A 16,694-nucleotide genomic window follows, 5' to 3' on the forward strand; every position below is an offset into this window, starting at 1 on the left:
TCCCTCTGGCCTGCAGCCCGCCCTTGCCTCTACCCGGCAGCCCGCCTTTCCCCCTGCCCTGCAGCCCTCCCCGCCGCGGTACTGGGGAGCTGGCAGCGCCCGGAGGTCCCCCCTGAATCCCCGAGCCGGTCACCGCCCCCCGCTGCCGCAGCCAGGGGCCGGGAGGCGGCAGGGACACGGCGCAGTTGAGCTTTAAACGGTTTTCCTGCAGTTTTTAGCATGTAAAGCAACGCGGGGCACCAGCTTTTAGCGTTATTATTTTTATTGTCGTTGTTATTATTACTGAATGTTGTAGCTGAATCACCTACAAATTTATTTGTTCTCCTTTACAAGGGTCGGTAGTACAGAGACACCAAAATCGCAGTCAGATGGGGAGCTACTCATCTGCCCCAGTTCAAGATTAAGCAAGAAGCACTACTGATCTCTATAGCTTCCTGTGGCAGTAAGGTTCTGAGATATACATATATGTAAATATAATAATTGGTAGGTTCTAAAAAAGGGTGTGAAAGCAGCACATACAGACGTCTGCTCTGGCACAGGTTCCACATGAGCAGTATTCACGGGGCTGGGGCTGGGTTCCCCCCATCTTGGACGCTAAGGCCCCTACCCTAAAGAGGAGTAACATTTCAGGCTCCTTCCACTTGGTTTCCTGCCTAAAGCGCACACTCAGTGGAGAATTTGTTTAATACGTGGCAATCCATGTTTAATCCATGCAAGGCCTCAGACGGGCACAGGGGGAAGCTTGGAGCAGCTTCTCACAGAAGCCACCCCTGCAGTCCACTCCCCCTCCAACTCTGCCATGCAAACCCAATACATCCTTCATCCAAGCAGTCAGATTTAAGCAGGCAACTGTTTTGAATATTATTTGTACAGCTGGGTTAAAGTCACTACTCTGCACTGGAGCTGCTTCTGAGAAATAACAGAAAAACGGTCACAACAGGATATTAGTGGAGTTATTTATCTTTGGCATTTAACAATCTGTTGCATTTAATAACATTTGTGTAAATGATTTTTCACCACTGCTGGTATCACAAATAAAATTTAATGCATACAAACCCTCAAATACTTGGTTTTTAACAAAGCTGCTACAGAATGGCATCTTTTTTTACAAGGACAACTTCTGAGTAGAGTCAAGTGCATTTCAGCCACAGTAGCATAAACAGCATGCAACACATGACATTAAACAGATGCAATGTCCCTGTTTGAAACATTAAATCAAAACACATTAAACAATCACTGTAAAACATAGGCCATGCTATAAAATGCCCTTTGCAAGTCACCTTAATCAGCACCCCCCCCCCCCCCCCAAATAAATGCTATGCTTTGAGTATTTACTGGTAAAAACTAGTATGACAGTTTTTCCAGCTCATTAAAGAGCTGAAGTTTGATATTTATTTGTACAATAGAATGGACATAAAATACTACAATTAAAAGTTCATAATCATATTATCACCTTCAAATGTTCATAAAATCCTCTTTTGACTGAACCTCAAAATAACGTAGGTATCTCTAAAAGCGTAGTAAATCACTAAGATTCACTCCCTCTAGCTGTTTTTGAAATGCATTCTTCTTTAATGATTTTGAATTGCCTACCAAAATTTCATATTCATCTGAGCAAGCCTGGCTTACCTAGTGGCACAGTTATGATAGTCTAAGAGTTCCTTTCTCTTAGGTTTTCCAGGAAACAGTTCCCTTTAAAACATGTATTCATCTTTATTTTGTGCAATGTTTTCACAGGGGATAGAAGAGAAGTGCACTAGAGAAATTTCTCTAAAAAGGCATTTTGAAGAAAGTCTTCCTTAACATTTACATGTGACCAAAGTCCTTGGACACTGAAGAACAAATGAATAGAAGTAATTTCCTTTGCTATAAAGGGTACACATTCCTGTAGAAATGGACTACAAAACCACAGTGCTAATAATGCCCAGGTTTTTTTAGACCTTTATGATAGACACAGTAATGTACATAAACAATTTGTGTGACACATTATGCTTTTACAGGTTATTTTTGTCTCTTCATAAAAAATAGACTGTAATATAAAATATTAAAAACAAGCTCTAACTTGTACCACACTAAGGTTTTCTATATATGACATCTTAAAAGGAGTATTATATGGTAATATATTAAAATATCATTTTCAAGTAAATTATTCAATTTCATAGACAAGAACATGTCTATAATATGTACTTCAGCACTATCTAATCCCAGTAATCTGAAATATGCAAGATAAAGCCTGTGTAAACTTAAAGTAGTTCACTTCCACATTTCTCTTTCTCAATCCTATTCATTTTCTGTATGCAAGATTCCCAATGCCTTAAATGGGAACTAAGTATTGGGGCCCAGTCCAAAGAAATTTGAGGAAAACAGGAGCATTTCTCCTAAAAAAAACTAATGTAATAATATTTTCAAAAATTACTAATTACTCAGGTTCTTGCTTTCAGATCTAAGAATACCTTGTGAAAAATTTATATTCTGTTGGATAAGGGCATGAGAGGGGCAGTTCTTTTGTGGTACACGGTGAGGTCAGCGTTAAGTGCTTTTAAGGGAATGAAGGTTAGAAAGACCTAACTTAAAAATACTTAATACCCACCACGTATGATCAAAGATCAATACATACACATATTAAAGCTCTGTATGACCCCCACTGAATAAACAAAATGCTTTTAAACAAATCAATTATATACAGAAATTTACTCCACCCCCAACATCATGTTTCTCAGGTGTTCATCCTTAATCTCAATTAGAGTTGAGAAGTTCTGAATGATTCGTACTTGACCTTGCGAACACCGCTTCTGTAACTGCCATCCTGCAAACAGCTTGTAACCCTGGCATTCCTTAATGTAACAAAGTCCTGGGTCCAGTAATTGCAGGAGTACCTGAACTTGGCCTGGTTTGGTTACTAAAGCAGTTATGCTATACTTTCTCCTTCAAAGTATTCTCAGAAACGTAATTGTTGTCTGAGGTGTTACTCTACAAAAATACAATGTAAGCATAGTACATTTTATCTACAGTTGTTTTCTCATTTCCTAATATGCATTGCTATATGTAAATATATTTGAGTTGAAAAATAACATTGTTGTGATGGTGGCAAAACAGTAAGTACATTGCCAACTCTTTCCCACTGCAAGTCATAATAAATGCTTGCTATGGAAATTAATAATTCTCTGGCTATTACAAGTGACAATCCATTAAACAAATATTTTTCTATTAAAATATATATATGACCTTGACATTAATTTCTTTACAGTGAATTTCAGAAACTATCTGTATACATTTTACAAGACCTTTCCCCATCAACAGTCACTGGAGTAGTCTGTTCTTAGAGATGTGACTTCCCCACTGTCTTGGAAGATTAAAAAAGGGTACATTTTTTAATTGCTAGATGTTTCTGCTTCCGTTTTCTCCATTGCTGACTCAGGAAAAAGCAGTTTTCTAAGTATGTTGGCATAGAACGGTCCATACACTTTTTTATTGAAGTTTACAATGCTTGCATACTGAGATCCCAGAAACTCTATCTCTGTCTGAATCACAGAAAGGCCTCCTGGCATAGTAGGCGTACGCTTCTGAACACTCGGAAGAGCAAGCAAGCTTCTCATGAAGAGCTGGATTCGTTTGTCTGAAATGGAATATAAAATATGCTCAGAACAAATGTAAACCCAAGATGATGCCATAGTCACTTTGTAAGTAGCCTGCGCATCAGCACAGTGAAAAATGCAACAATGTAAGCAACAACTCTTTCCCAAGATTGTTTTGGGGTGGGAAACAATACTGCAAGATTCTTCAATTTGGCTACTGCAAGGTAGACACAACATAAATCTACTGCAACAAGTTACATTAACTAATATGAAGTAGACTCAAAGGAAGGGAAAAAAACACGGTAGGTTTTAACCCAGAATGGACAGAAAGAAGACTAAACACTCATTTTATCTAAATTCTTCTCCAAAATGCTAGGCTGCCTAGGCTTGTCTCTGCATGCACTTTTACAATTATTTCCAGCTGTGACTAACCATGCTCTGCAGCATACCCAGAATACCATTTCCAAGTAAACACCATATCCTTAGTCTTAGTTGAGCCAGTATTTTACTGCAGTAAGAAAATACTTTTAGAAGATAATGAGACAGCTGATTAAGCTTGCTGGAAGTAAGTTTATAAACAGACACATACAATACAACAATTAGGCAGACTCCTACTAACCGATCAAGGAACAGACAGGATTATTCTTCTCAACAATATGAGTGATTTGACCCATTAAATTATTCTGCATTTCTTCACTAAGAGTGGGAAGACCTCTTTCACTTAGAGACTTGTTCACTATGCTGCAAATCTGGACACCAATAGCATTCAGAGCCTCCTTCAAGTCAAAATTTCTGCAAGAAAGAAAAAAGCATTAAATTCTGAAGTTTCTGTAGCATAGGTAGTAAAGTGCCCTCACTTGTCTCCTTTCCCTTTTATTTTCAACCTGGTCTCTGCCATGAGAATTTTGAGAAGTTTTCATCTTTTGCTGCAGATGTACATAAATCTACATATACAGGAAAATTTCTATGTGGAAGATAAAATAAGAACCTAGTTGTGATTCAAATGGGAAAAGCAATTTCATGTGTGCAGCAGTTCACTTTATCCTTTTGCCTAGGTGTTTTTCTGGGCCACGTGCATAGCATTTCATGAGAAAAAACAGAGTGGAAAACTCTTATAAAAGACAGTCACATACATGATACTTGCCTGTAGTACAAGCAGCCAAAGAAATAGGCAGCCAAGTAAATTGAACTACCTACAACAAGTTTGAAGCAACTCCCAAGAGGATTTAGTGATGTACTGCCACAGTCTCTCCAGTATTAGGAGAGTATGAATGAACTTTACTACTAGGTTCCAAAATTTGTACATTAACAAGACTAAGATTTCATTAAAATCTACCTTTGAAAACACGTGTCTAACATATAGTGTCCTTGTATAATTAAGGAAATATACAAATGATTAAAATCTGGTATCTTCCTGTTAAGCACAAGCACCAGCTATGACACTAAAATTGTTTCCAATTATTTGCTATCAAAAAAAGAGTTTAAAAAAAGGAGTAAAAAAAAGACCTTACTTCTTATTCATGCCTTCAAGAAGAGGAAGGGAGATCCTTTTCAGCTGGTCAGCAAAATCAGGCACATCTACAATTGCTGTACCCACCATGTTGTTTGTTATGAGAGAAACACAAGCTATGACTTTTAATTGATTGAGCTTTTCTCTCAACTCCTGAAGACGAACTTCATCTGTTATTAGAGTCTAGAATTGAAACAATAATACTAATTTAGGAATAAGGAGAAGATCCAGGAAAGGACAGGTCTAGGATGTAGTCATGAAGCACTACTATTTTTAATCACAAATACGCAAACCCAGAGGAGACAGCAACTGAAATACCCTAAATATGTAGTATAGTATAAAGTGGCATTATGTACAAGTACCAGAAGTAAACCTGTGGCGGGGAGAAAAGTAATGAGGAAACTGAGGACATTGCACCTTATTCCTCATCGCTGCTGACAAATCTGTAACCAACAATTCAGCCCATGACATGGAATGCTCAGAGCATCCAGAGGACATTGTAATGACCAAGTTACAGACAGAACAGTCTTCTGGATTTGGGTGTCTTTTGAAAAAATGCCAAGACTTGTAACTGATGGATAATAATGAACAATTGCGCTTGACAATCACCAATTCAATGACCAGAGCAGGTTCTGCAAGTGATATATAACCCGCCCCAGGCAAAAAGCCAGCTGATCATACCAAGAACATAAGTAATCCCCACAGCAAGATGTAGCTGGAGTTCATTTCAGGTTACAAAGAGTTCATCCTGAGCAACATAGGGGCATTAACATCCAACTGCAGTTAGTAGCAATTTCATAGTATGGCAAGCAAGGTCTACCAGAGGACCTAGATGTAGGTCCTCTGTATGTAGATCTTACTCAAAACTGGTCACAGAAAGGTAACGAAGTGATTCCCTTCTGTCCACTGACTGAGAACACCAAGAGCATCCCCATATATTTAACAAGTTCTGTGCCAGGCCATCCTACATGTAGCTAAGGCCCTCTCTGGAAATGCAAATTTTAGCCCTGACTGGTGACAAATTTCCCACTGGCTTTATGGAAAGTTACAGAGGTCAGTAATCAGGAATTAGAGGGAAAAACTGAACACTGAGTCTTGAAGCAATAGTTTACAGTGAAAGGAAAAATACCTACTTTAGAGAACTCAAGCTTTTTACTCATTCTGTTCTGAGGAGCAATCCCACCAATTCCTGCTGCTGTTAGGAAAAGAGTGCTACAATCAGTTCTTTTAAAGATAGAGAAAGCCAAGTACTGTCAATACAAGGCCCAGCCTTTGACCACAGCCAAGACTGCTCTTAGGGTGGAGCTGGTGAGCTGTGATTAGAAAGAGGGAGAACAACCTTCACCTTGTTCTTTTCTGGTTGTTGACTTGCCCATCTCAAATCTCAGAATCTGGACTAGAATATAATCTCCAAATTTCAGATTTACTGTGCAGAAATTTAAGGAGTGCAAAAGAGTATTCACTTACTGTCATCAATAGCAGGTTTATTGTATCACACCAATGATTTCATACAGCTGGTAATCTGAAGACACCAAAATATATTTCTTACCTCTGGAATTGTCTTGCAATAATCCCACTGTAACAGTTTCAAGTAGCCATTGTTTAGCACCAGTGTAGGACTAATAATTGGTTTTGAACTACTATCAGCACCAGGGCATGATGAAGACTCATCAGAAATAGATGACAATTCATCCTCTATTGATTCCTTTATCCATTCTGTTGTGAGATTCAGGGCACCTAAGCATTGCAAATAACACAGATTTACTGCATGCCTTCATCAAAATAAGCACTACCTTGAGGAAAAAAATTATTTGTATACAGAAGAGAATCTGAAGACTTAAACATAGTGGACAGCTGAGTCTTCACAAATGGTAATTCTCTCACTTTCTTCCACTGGTCACCTTCAAATTCTACATGGTTTCTACAAACCCAGCCACAAATTAAGACTTCAGACAAGATTTTTAGGTAACAGAAGTCTCAATGTTTGAGTTCCCAAAGGATTGTTTTTCCTTTTTTGGAGAGGCCTCTTATCAGATAGGGTGTAAGACTAAAAGATAGAGGTGAAAGAAGATTAAAACATTTGATTTTTTCTGGAAGAGTTCTTCTCAGGCTGCATAAATGAACACTGCAGGCCCTATCAGTGGCTCAGGGCTCCCATTTTAAAAGCCCCTGCTCCAGATATTAGCATGCTTACTTATTCTTCTTAGAGGACATATTTCTGAACACTGTTTAACCAAATCACACAAAATGTGTAACAGTGGATCAAGTTGACTTTGCATCATCTAAGAAATTTTGTTCAGAGCCTGCCTTTTGTTTATTAAAAAACAGACCTTAGCTCTCCCAGCTTTCAGGCACACTAACTGGTTTTACATGTTTACTTCACACTAACAACAGAACAGTTGCACACAAAAGAGAAAAGGCTCATCTTATGGAGGGCTTCTGCATCCAGACAGCAGGAGTCACCACTTGTTTGTTTTTCAGACACCATTCAGTTTGGCAAATATAGGTTTGTCTGAAAGTGCCTCAGATTACAGACAGACAAACTTGATGGCAAGTTAAGCAATCATCCACTGATAGCTTGCTTGTCAAAAAATTTTCCCATTACCTACATACAGACAAGAAATTGAAGTTTTCCTCTAAGTTAACTGCAACTTGTAGAGTTTACACAACATGTATTTAAATAAGCTTTTTTTCAAAGAAAAGTTTTAATTTAATATAGCATGGTACATACTTGGTGTTTCTTCAAGAATTTCCTGGAATTTTGTTCTTTCATAGTCCACCAAGTTATGCCAGAGGTATGGTCTAAGGCTTTTAATTGTGTAATTTGCCATATCCACTTTCATCAGGTCCAAAACATGGAATATTTGTCTGAAAAGAGGAATGTAAAATTTCACAGTTTAATTTGGTCTATTGATTTTCACCAGCACACATGAAACACATGTACATTACCACTTTAATTTCAATTTTGGAGAAGTGAATGCCTTCATTGGCATTTCAGTGCAACAGATATGTTACCTATCATCTGGAATTCTTGAAGATAAGGCTTGGCCTAAGTTAAAAAGAACAGTACTGATGTAGCATCACTAAACACTACAGCCCTGTAAGTTTTTTTTCAAAAACTACATGAATTGGTATATTTCAGCCTAAATTAACAGATTTTAACTTTTTGGTCACTGACTGCATTAAGAGAAACAATCCTTCTGACCCAATTGTTTTGATCCCCCATACATATATATACACACAGGAGAACAACTACCATTTAGTCTTAATATTTCAGCGTACCTGAGGAGCACTATTTTCTGCCCTTTTATGCAAATGTTCTACTCAGGTTCAAGTAATAAGATCTTAACTAAAGAGCTTTTAAATCCAAAGTTTGGCCTTCCAGAAGAAGCATGCAAGTAACACTTCAATAAGAAACAGTACTGAAAGTGTGCTGTTTACATTTTGTAAGAATGAACAAGACGAAGAAGACAAAGAAAAGAAGAGTTTCTGAAACAGATTATTGCAAGAGTTGTTGGCTTAGATATTCAGAGCTGCCTGGCTTCATCTAGGTATCCTACTCATTTTATTACTAAGTGAGATACACAATCTGGTCAGTGTGTCAGAGCTCTTCCTCTTTAATGCTTCAGGAAGTTCTCCTATCGTTTGAGAACAGGTGTTATGCAAACTGACACAACTTTAGACTTCCTTTACCCAGCCCCCCACCTTCCACTGTCTACTACCCTTTCAGAGATGAGTTTTTTTCTCCAAAACCCACACTCAAATACCAACCTCAGTAACTCTACAATATTGTCAGTTGCTTTTAACTGTTTTATGTCATTGTCTCTTATTGGAGCACATAACTTTCCCATAGTGTTGATGACATAGTTAGCTAGCCCAGGAATATCAACAGCATTGTGTTCTGCCTGCTGTCTTATAAGATCCGTATCAAGGACTTCACAAATTTGATTGTGAATCCTGTTTGCTCCAGGAGTCAGGAAAGAAAGAAGAATCTAAATTAGAGGGAAGAAAAAAGAAAAAGCTTATCAATAAAGACCAAACCACTTAGTAAGCACATTTGAATGAAATTTTAATATTCATGTCAGGTGTATATAGCTGACAGATTATAACCAGACATTTTAAGACTGAACATTATCAAAAGTTGTGGGGAATAAAGGATTGTTTGGGGGGGAAAAAAACCAAACCGGTACAGTTCTGCAAGAATGCTCAAACCAATAAAACAGAAAGCAAGTCAACAACTAGACCAGTTGAAAAGCTGGGAGGCTACCCTGTAAAACAAACATTTACGAACTTAAAAGTTCTGAAAGACTCAGTATTGTGCCAAGATTGAAGGTTTGTACGTTCACCTGTGCGATAATCAAACAATGAAGTTTAAGTGGGCAGGTGCAATCATGTTTACACTGTTGTTCATGCCCTAAGCTCACAGTATGGTTCTGGAAACAGGCTAGTAGAGATGGGAAGCTTTGGGAAAAGAGATGACTTTCAACTGATCACTGTGCAGTGAAAGTTGAGTGAACATGTCACTGTTTGTTTGTGGCCATATTCCTGGTTAATACGGATATACTATAAATAGACATCTATTTTCAGTTCTGGATAATCATAGCTTCATATTATAAAAGGAAAACCAGAAGGTGTTGGCTCAGCTAAGTTAAGCAGACCCTTCAGTGAACTAAGGGACTCTTAAAGCTGAGGTGACAAGTCAATACAGAGAAGGAAGAACATTACCTCCTTAATTTCCTCAAAGAGCTTGATAGCATGTTTGTATTCTGGAGGATCTTCATTCAGTTCTGATTCCAAATGATCCCAAAATGCCTTGTGTACAATTTGTTTCACTGTGCCTGCAAAGCTGTGGAGTAAGTCAATTAGATATGGAGAAGACTCCCAACTAGCTTCCACCCTTGTAACTGTTTCAGATGAGACTGATCATTTGTTGGGAAACACACCTCCCCAGATAACTAAGCCCTGCAACCACATCTTTCTTGGACAGTGGATCATCATGTTCCAAAACACAGTCTAGATTGCTCCATTCATTTCTCCTCTCTTTCCAACACCAGGACTGCTTTTTGCAAAATTCAAGCTCTTACCTGTTTTGTGGGTAGTCGTCATGTTTTATGCAAAAATTTGCATTTACAGCAATTTCATGAGCTAGAGTCCAGTTTGACAGATTTCTTGTAGCTGCCACCAGTTCATCAAATGTGATAACCTTGGGAGGGCTAGCTGCTGGAACAAACAAGATCAATTCAAGCCAAATATCTATAGCTGATAAGTGCAATTGAATATACTAAAACCTAGAAATTTTACTGCTTGCTAATTGGACTCTAGTACTCTGGAAGAAGCGACCCGAGATTACCAGGTCTTTATATCTTCCTAAAACACTAACTCAGGAAACTCCCAGCTTATCAGGGGTGTGCATGTTTGTGGGGAAATACCACACAAGCCTCAAAACATTCTGAGGAGCATTTTCATATTTCTGCATCTGAACTAAGATATTTTTTTCCTTTAAAATGGGATCTTGCATTCCACTGGTTTCCTACTAACTGTTCTGTCAAAGCCACCCAACCAAAAGCACGGGCAGTAAGAGATACCAGATGTCCACTGTAATTCCAAGCACATGATTGCTATATTGCCTGTTGAAAAGATTCTGAAGTTACTGACTTGCAAACCGCCCCACTTAAAATCAGCAGATCTTCAGTCTGCTGTGAAATTAAGTTACACTAATTTTTTTTAGGAGTTAGCAGCAATGATAAAACAAACTCTACACTGGAAAACGAGCAAATTCCCAAAGTTTCTAAATCCTTAAATTCTATAATTTAATTTAGTATTTGGAAGGCTGGTAACAAAGAAAGACAAAGATCCACTAACTGCAGCTCCACTAAGAAGCTTGTTTTAATATAAGACTAAAATTACATAGATGTAAGAAGTAAGCATGGTCTGCAAATGCTTACAGACACAGAGAAACCACATTATAACCAAGGTTTTATTTACCATTACTCAAATTATCCTCCTTGTGCAAATGTGTGTTTTCTGTTTGATTCTAGTATTTATGAAAGAAAAATGTGAATTCAAGATTAATTACATGTAACTTGGTATGGTATTACAAATTTCTAAGTCACAGAATTAATTTTTAAGTGCAGGGATCAAACAGAAGAAACCCACCCTTTGCACAAAAGCATATCTGGTTGAGTGGGAGGCTGCTACCAATGTCAAGGCCAGGAAGACCATGGTGACACACTTTTCTTACACTTTCTGAAGGGAAGGAGTGCACAGGGAGACCCCCATGGATACAGCTGCTGCTGGTGTTCCACACACAGGAGATGCACTGCTTCACAGCAAAGAGAAAGCCACGCCTCTCTGTTAATACTCTTAAACAGATTCAGAATCCCAGGTTCTACCCATGACAGCAAAGAGAAACAAGGTAACTTAGCCTTATTGCTCCATGCACAATGCAGGTAAGGCTGAAATAGGCTTACACGCTGGGGAGCTGGGTTTGCTTGAAGAATCACTGTTAAAGCTCTGCCTGGAATATTCTGAGTCACTGGAAGAAGCTGTGCTTTCTGAGAGCCGTGAAGAATCTGAGTCACTATTCTGGTCATCACTGAGAGGCATTCTGATTCCCTTTACCTTGTTTACACAGTAAACAAGACCTGGAAAGACAAACACAATTCCCATAAAACCAGCACTTAGTTTTGTTTGTTTCTCAGAAGTCAGCTACTGATCATTATATTGTGAATGAAGATCAAGTAGTTGCCTTTCCTAAACAGGAAAAGCAAAGGAAAGGATTTGGCTCAACAAAAATGGCAGAATCACATAGCTACCAACACTATATGGTTGGTATATATACCAAAACTATACCTGTACTGTAAGAAAGCTTTGCACCTTCAGCTGTTTCATACCTTAATGACTCTGTGGAGACAGTCCCTAAATTGGTTGTATTTAAAAAAAATCAAAGACTACCCACAGAAACCTCTAAAGCTCCTTGTTACAAGAATTCTGGTAGTTTTCAATATCCATAAAGCCATTTTGTGGTGTCACCATCCCCCACCTGACCTTATGAAGAAGTGGTATTTAGCAATGAGTTTCCTTCCACAAACACGCTGCACAGAGTGTAACAACTGCGAAGCAAACACAGAACTTGCAGGGGGAGAACAGGCAAGTAATTCAGAATATTACATTTCTGACAGGGTGTAGCTCAAAGTCTGGCCATTTGGTGGGTCTGTGCTTAGAATCAGATCAACAATGGCACAAACCCAAAAACCAGTCGTCCTAGGGGTGAAGGTGGGTGGATAGGTTTTCTGGTTTAAGTCAAATGGCAACTCTGAGCCTCTAACATTCTATTTAGCAAAGACAACAACCTCCACTGACAAGCGTTGTGCTTCATAGTGTTTCTGTCTAGGTAAAGAAACTGCCTCCCAGACAGATAATCTGCAATTGCAGAAAATGTGGACAGCTGCACAGTGTGATACAGATGATTAACAACTTCATGACAGGAAGTGAAAAATAATTTCATAATATTAAAATGAGAACCTGGAAGTCAGCTGTAATTACTACCAAAGGAATTTGGCCCAGATACCAAAGTAGCTGTCCATCTCTGACTATGGCCGTGAAGCATTCTATAGTGGATTTCATGAAATTACATAGGCAGCAAGGTTTCCATCAGCAAATTTAACTAATATATAACTTCATTTATTATTAAATCACATCAACTTCAGTAGGCAGGGAATACCACACTTTGCAACTGCTGAATTTGGAAAAAAGACACTTTTAGCAATAAAAGGATAATCTTTGTCTGTACTTACGTGAATCAACATATTGTGGGGTCCTGGGATAGACAAAAGGTAGTGAAAATTAAGATTTCTTTATACTGGCACCTAGCTATAGCTTAAAGCATGTGACTTTTTGGGTACCAACTCATCCTGAATAGGCCTTTATAATTTGATGAGCTACTACATTGATGAGCACTCCCCTGTTAATTGAGATGATTAACATTACTTAAGTGTGTGTTTACTCCTCCTACTCTCCCAAGAGGAAAGAGGATGCACTTGAGCACCTTATTTATGTCATACTTTACACTGGGTTTTTCTGTGAAAAGAACTGGTCACATTAGCAAGAACACAGATAACAGTTTATCACAGTACTGGAGGAGCCAGTGAGAGATACTTGACTAGAACATAGAGGTCATGCATTCAGAACTTGCAACATTACCAGTGATGCTAAGCATCATAACTCTTATTAGAACAACAATTTTTTAATTTCTAACAAGCAAATATTTAAAACAGTATTGGCTAAACAAGACGGAGTTGCAAGAAAACCTAAAAAACACTGCACAAAGATATTCTGGCTTGGAAACTGTATTTAAGCTACAACTAGAAATGGGTCACTAGTTAATGCTAGAGAAGAAACAAACTATTTCTTCAATTAAAATCCGTGTTACAGATCTCAAAGTTAGTGATGATCAGAAACTAGTTGTGACAAACTAGTTATAGAACATACTTGAGGGTCTTCATGTTGAACTGCTCACTTAAATACAGTAACACTGTACAGAGCCTGCAAAGTTCTTATTACCCTCCAACTAATTTTTTTAATCAATATAAGAACACTGTATTTCCAGACTTTATCTTGTATAACACTCCTTTACTTCCATACAAATAACTAACCTCCAAAAGATTAATGTTGCAGGATGTGGTCCATCAAAATATTTGATTAATGTCCTTCGCAGTGTAGTGGCCCAAAGTCTTGTAAATTGCTTGCCCAGTGTGAGCAATTCACGGCGTGTCTACTGCTTCAGTTCAGGTGGAAAGAAGATGGAAGAAGGTAAATGACCATTAAAACCCCAAATACTCTCACACAATTTACACATCATCATTTCATGAATTACCTCTTAGTTCTAGGTATGACAATGTTAATAAACATTCAGTTTTGCAAAGTCATTCTCAGAGAAGTACTAAACCGGCCACGAAGGTGAGTCAGCCCTGCCATTTTCCACCCCATCTTGATTTCCAAGAAGATCAAGTGGTTAAGGCAGAATTAGAAGTCTATATACATTAAGTCCTTAAGCATTAGTCCCAGCAAAGGATCAATACAAATAGTTGCATTTCAAAGACGCACACACATTTTGATGTATCAAGACCATACCCCCTCCCACAATATATGCACACATAGAGATAGCAGAGCTGTCAGTAGGGTGCTTCAGAAGGCTTAATCCAAGTAAGAAGTTTCAACACTGCAACACGAGGTGACACACAAAAAAACCACTGCAATCTTTTGCTACACTAAATATATTTCCTAGTAGAATGCTTCAAGCACAATAGGAAGTAAGAATGGGTGTACTCTGCAGATTCAGAACATGATTGCTAAATTCTACGTTTAAAAGATAAAACACATCAAAGTAAACATACATGAATATACAAGCAGAACCTGCAGGGGCCATCTAAAACACTTAGGCAAATACAGAGTCATGGAGCATATGAAAGGTAAGTACCAACCAAAAATAGCATTTCTAATTAGTTACAACCATAGTCAACTGAGTCACTCGGTCTTTGCTTTATAGCATACATTGGAAGAGCTGATTTCCCTTACATTTTTGTAGATAGCACAGACGTTCTCATTAATAATTAATGGCCAAGTTCATTTAGAACTTTAAATTAGTGTAACAGTCACAAAAGTATGTCAAAAAGCCCTTCAGCCTTGCAAGATCTCTTTGTAACTCACCATTCTGGATAAACAATACCTTCTTGTTGTTTTGTTTTTTTTTTTTAATTTTCTTAGTAATTATTACATATTAGGCTGTTGTTTTAATACACATATTAATATCCCAACTGTTCTATTAAAGGGTCTGCCTGAGGTTATAACCTGCTTTAAAGACTACCCACATTCACATTTATATTAGGTTGGACACCATCACAGTGGGGTTCATCACACCATTTGCTTTCTTTCAATCAGTACCATACTGTAGGGTGTTTTAAGGATACACTCTTTGGAAGACCAAACTAAAAGTATCTTCTACATGTACCAACCCCAAGATTCCAGCTAATTTAACAATGAAAAAATAAATTCTCACATTTGTGCTATTTAGACAGGTGAGGATTATTCTTTTTAGTAAAAAGAAAATTAACACAAAACTGCAGATGCTTAAAGGCATCTTGTTCTTAATTGGTTACTTCATCCCCCAACTAGATTCTTCATTTAGAACTTATCAAGTGCAAAATCAGGTTAGTTTTAGAAGACACTTTTTATTTCTGTAGGTTTGCTTTAAAAGTTATTTTATGAAGCACCTGGGGGGAGGAGGGACAGTTTCACAGTTAGGTATTTTCTTCAGATACCATCTTCAAGCAAAGGTTTTTCACAGCCCTGCTTTGTTCAAAGGAAGTGTGCATGGACACAGAGACTTATGAGTGCTCTGTCCAGTTTTACCACTATGAAAGTCTTAACTTTGTTTATTCTGCTGGGTTCACATTCTTACTATCTTCAAGCTGGCACGGACTGAATCTCATTTGGTCTCGAGTTTCCCTTTCACTGACTCCACCTCTGTCAGCACTCACCACAGAAGAACAGAAAAGAGCCTTTGTTAGGAGTTTCTTGCATTTCCGCCGCTATTTTTCACAGCTTACAGCCGACAGTTCTCCCCTTTAGCTTTCTAGTTTCACAGCTCTTGGAAGAGACACTTCTCTTCGAGAAGGCTTAAAGAACTCTGTTGGCGAGAGTGTGTTGGGCCGACTGCCCCGAGCGCTGCCCGCTGGAGTGACCTCCGCCCGGACAGGTCGGTGATGGGACCGGGGGCCGTCCTGCCCACCGCCCTCCCCCGCAGGAGCAGCGACACCGAGGGGAGCCGGCGGCTCCTCCTCTTCCTCCATCTGTTTCACGGCCCGGCTCCTCCCCCGGCCCCATGTTTTTAACACTTAGCAAAGGCAGGAGTTTGGCACCCTCCGACCAAAACAAACAGCGTTTCCAAGGACAGGTCCGGGGGGAGGGAGTCCGGGGGAGAAGCAAGGAGGGAACACTGCCTGTCAGTCCCAGAGAAGGCGAGCCCGGGCACCCGCCCCTAAGCGCCCCAGCCCCCATCCATGCCCCGGGGAGGTCTCGGGGTGCCCCTGCCCTGCTCACCAGGGCTGCAGGGGGAGACTCTGCGGATGCGCCCGTCGGGGCGGATCGTCCCGGCGGACACTAAGGGATGGCGACAGCCCAGGAGACACGGGGCAAGGAGAGAACTACGGACCCAGCGCAAGAACTGCGAAACCCACCTGCTGCGGCGGGTGCCCCACCGGGGCAGCAGAGCGACGGGCCAGTCCACCACCTCCCTGCCACCCACACCGCACAGGAGGGTGGCAGTCCCCGAACCAGCACTGTCCCGGACTCACCCCGCGACTCATCGCCCAGCGTGCCCGGACACCCCGCCGCGTGTCAGCTCCGCCAACCGGCCGGAGCAGTCCTGCCCTGCTGTCCCCAGCCGGTCACTCGCCGCTGCTCCTCTCCGTCCTACACAGCGCTCGCCGGGCCCGCACTCAAACCCCCCTCTCAGATTTAAAGACCCAGCCCAGACTATTAGTGTCTTCCTCGGGCACGTCCATCTCTGACGGTGGAAGCGGGGAGGTGCGTCATCTTTTCCTGCCTGC

The 16,694-nt window shown here is 39.8% G+C and overlaps 1 protein-coding gene across 5 annotated transcripts; it reads right to left on the bottom strand.

The window, feature by feature from the left end:
- Positions 1-952: 952 nt before the first annotated feature.
- Positions 953-16,598, bottom strand: TCP11L2 (t-complex 11 like 2). 5 transcript variants are annotated; one of them, XM_084205759.1, is made up of 11 exons: positions 16,440-16,598; positions 13,740-13,861; positions 11,556-11,729; positions 10,170-10,302; positions 9,811-9,931; positions 8,857-9,077; positions 7,817-7,953; positions 6,635-6,822; positions 5,087-5,268; positions 4,195-4,367; positions 953-3,616 (listed from the first exon to the last, which is right to left on the bottom strand). In XM_084205759.1, exons 3-11 carry the CDS (start codon positions 11,689-11,691, stop codon positions 3,372-3,374), a joined length of 1,536 nt encoding a protein of 511 aa, XP_084061885.1. In that variant the 5' UTR covers positions 11,692-11,729; positions 13,740-13,861; positions 16,440-16,598; the 3' UTR covers positions 953-3,371. The 5 variants fall into 5 exon arrangements, with proteins under 5 accessions (XP_084061885.1, XP_084061881.1, XP_084061882.1 ...); XM_084205755.1 differs by having other exon boundaries at positions 10,170-10,305; XM_084205756.1 differs by having other exon boundaries at positions 10,170-10,305; positions 13,740-13,864.
- Positions 16,599-16,694: the final 96 nt, after the last annotated feature.

This window comes from Fringilla coelebs (genome assembly GCF_963513975.1).
Source record: "Fringilla coelebs genome assembly, chromosome: 5".
NCBI lineage: Eukaryota > Metazoa > Chordata > Aves > Passeriformes > Fringillidae > Fringilla > Fringilla coelebs.

What these genes read in the sequence shown, in the direction of transcription:
- TCP11L2 (XM_084205755.1), bottom strand. Translation starts at nt 11,691, where the DNA reads ATGCCTCTCAGTGATGACCAGAATAGTGACTCAGATTCTTCACGGCTC. An exon ending in AATTCTTGAAGAAACACCAA is followed by an intron (nt 6,823 to 7,816) that starts GTATGTACCATG and finishes TGCAATGCTTAG; the next exon opens with GTGCCCTGAATCTCACAACA. An exon ending in ATTGCAAGACAATTCCAGAG is followed by an intron (nt 5,269 to 6,634) that starts GTAAGAAATATA and finishes TTTCAATTCTAG; the next exon opens with ACTCTAATAACAGATGAAGT.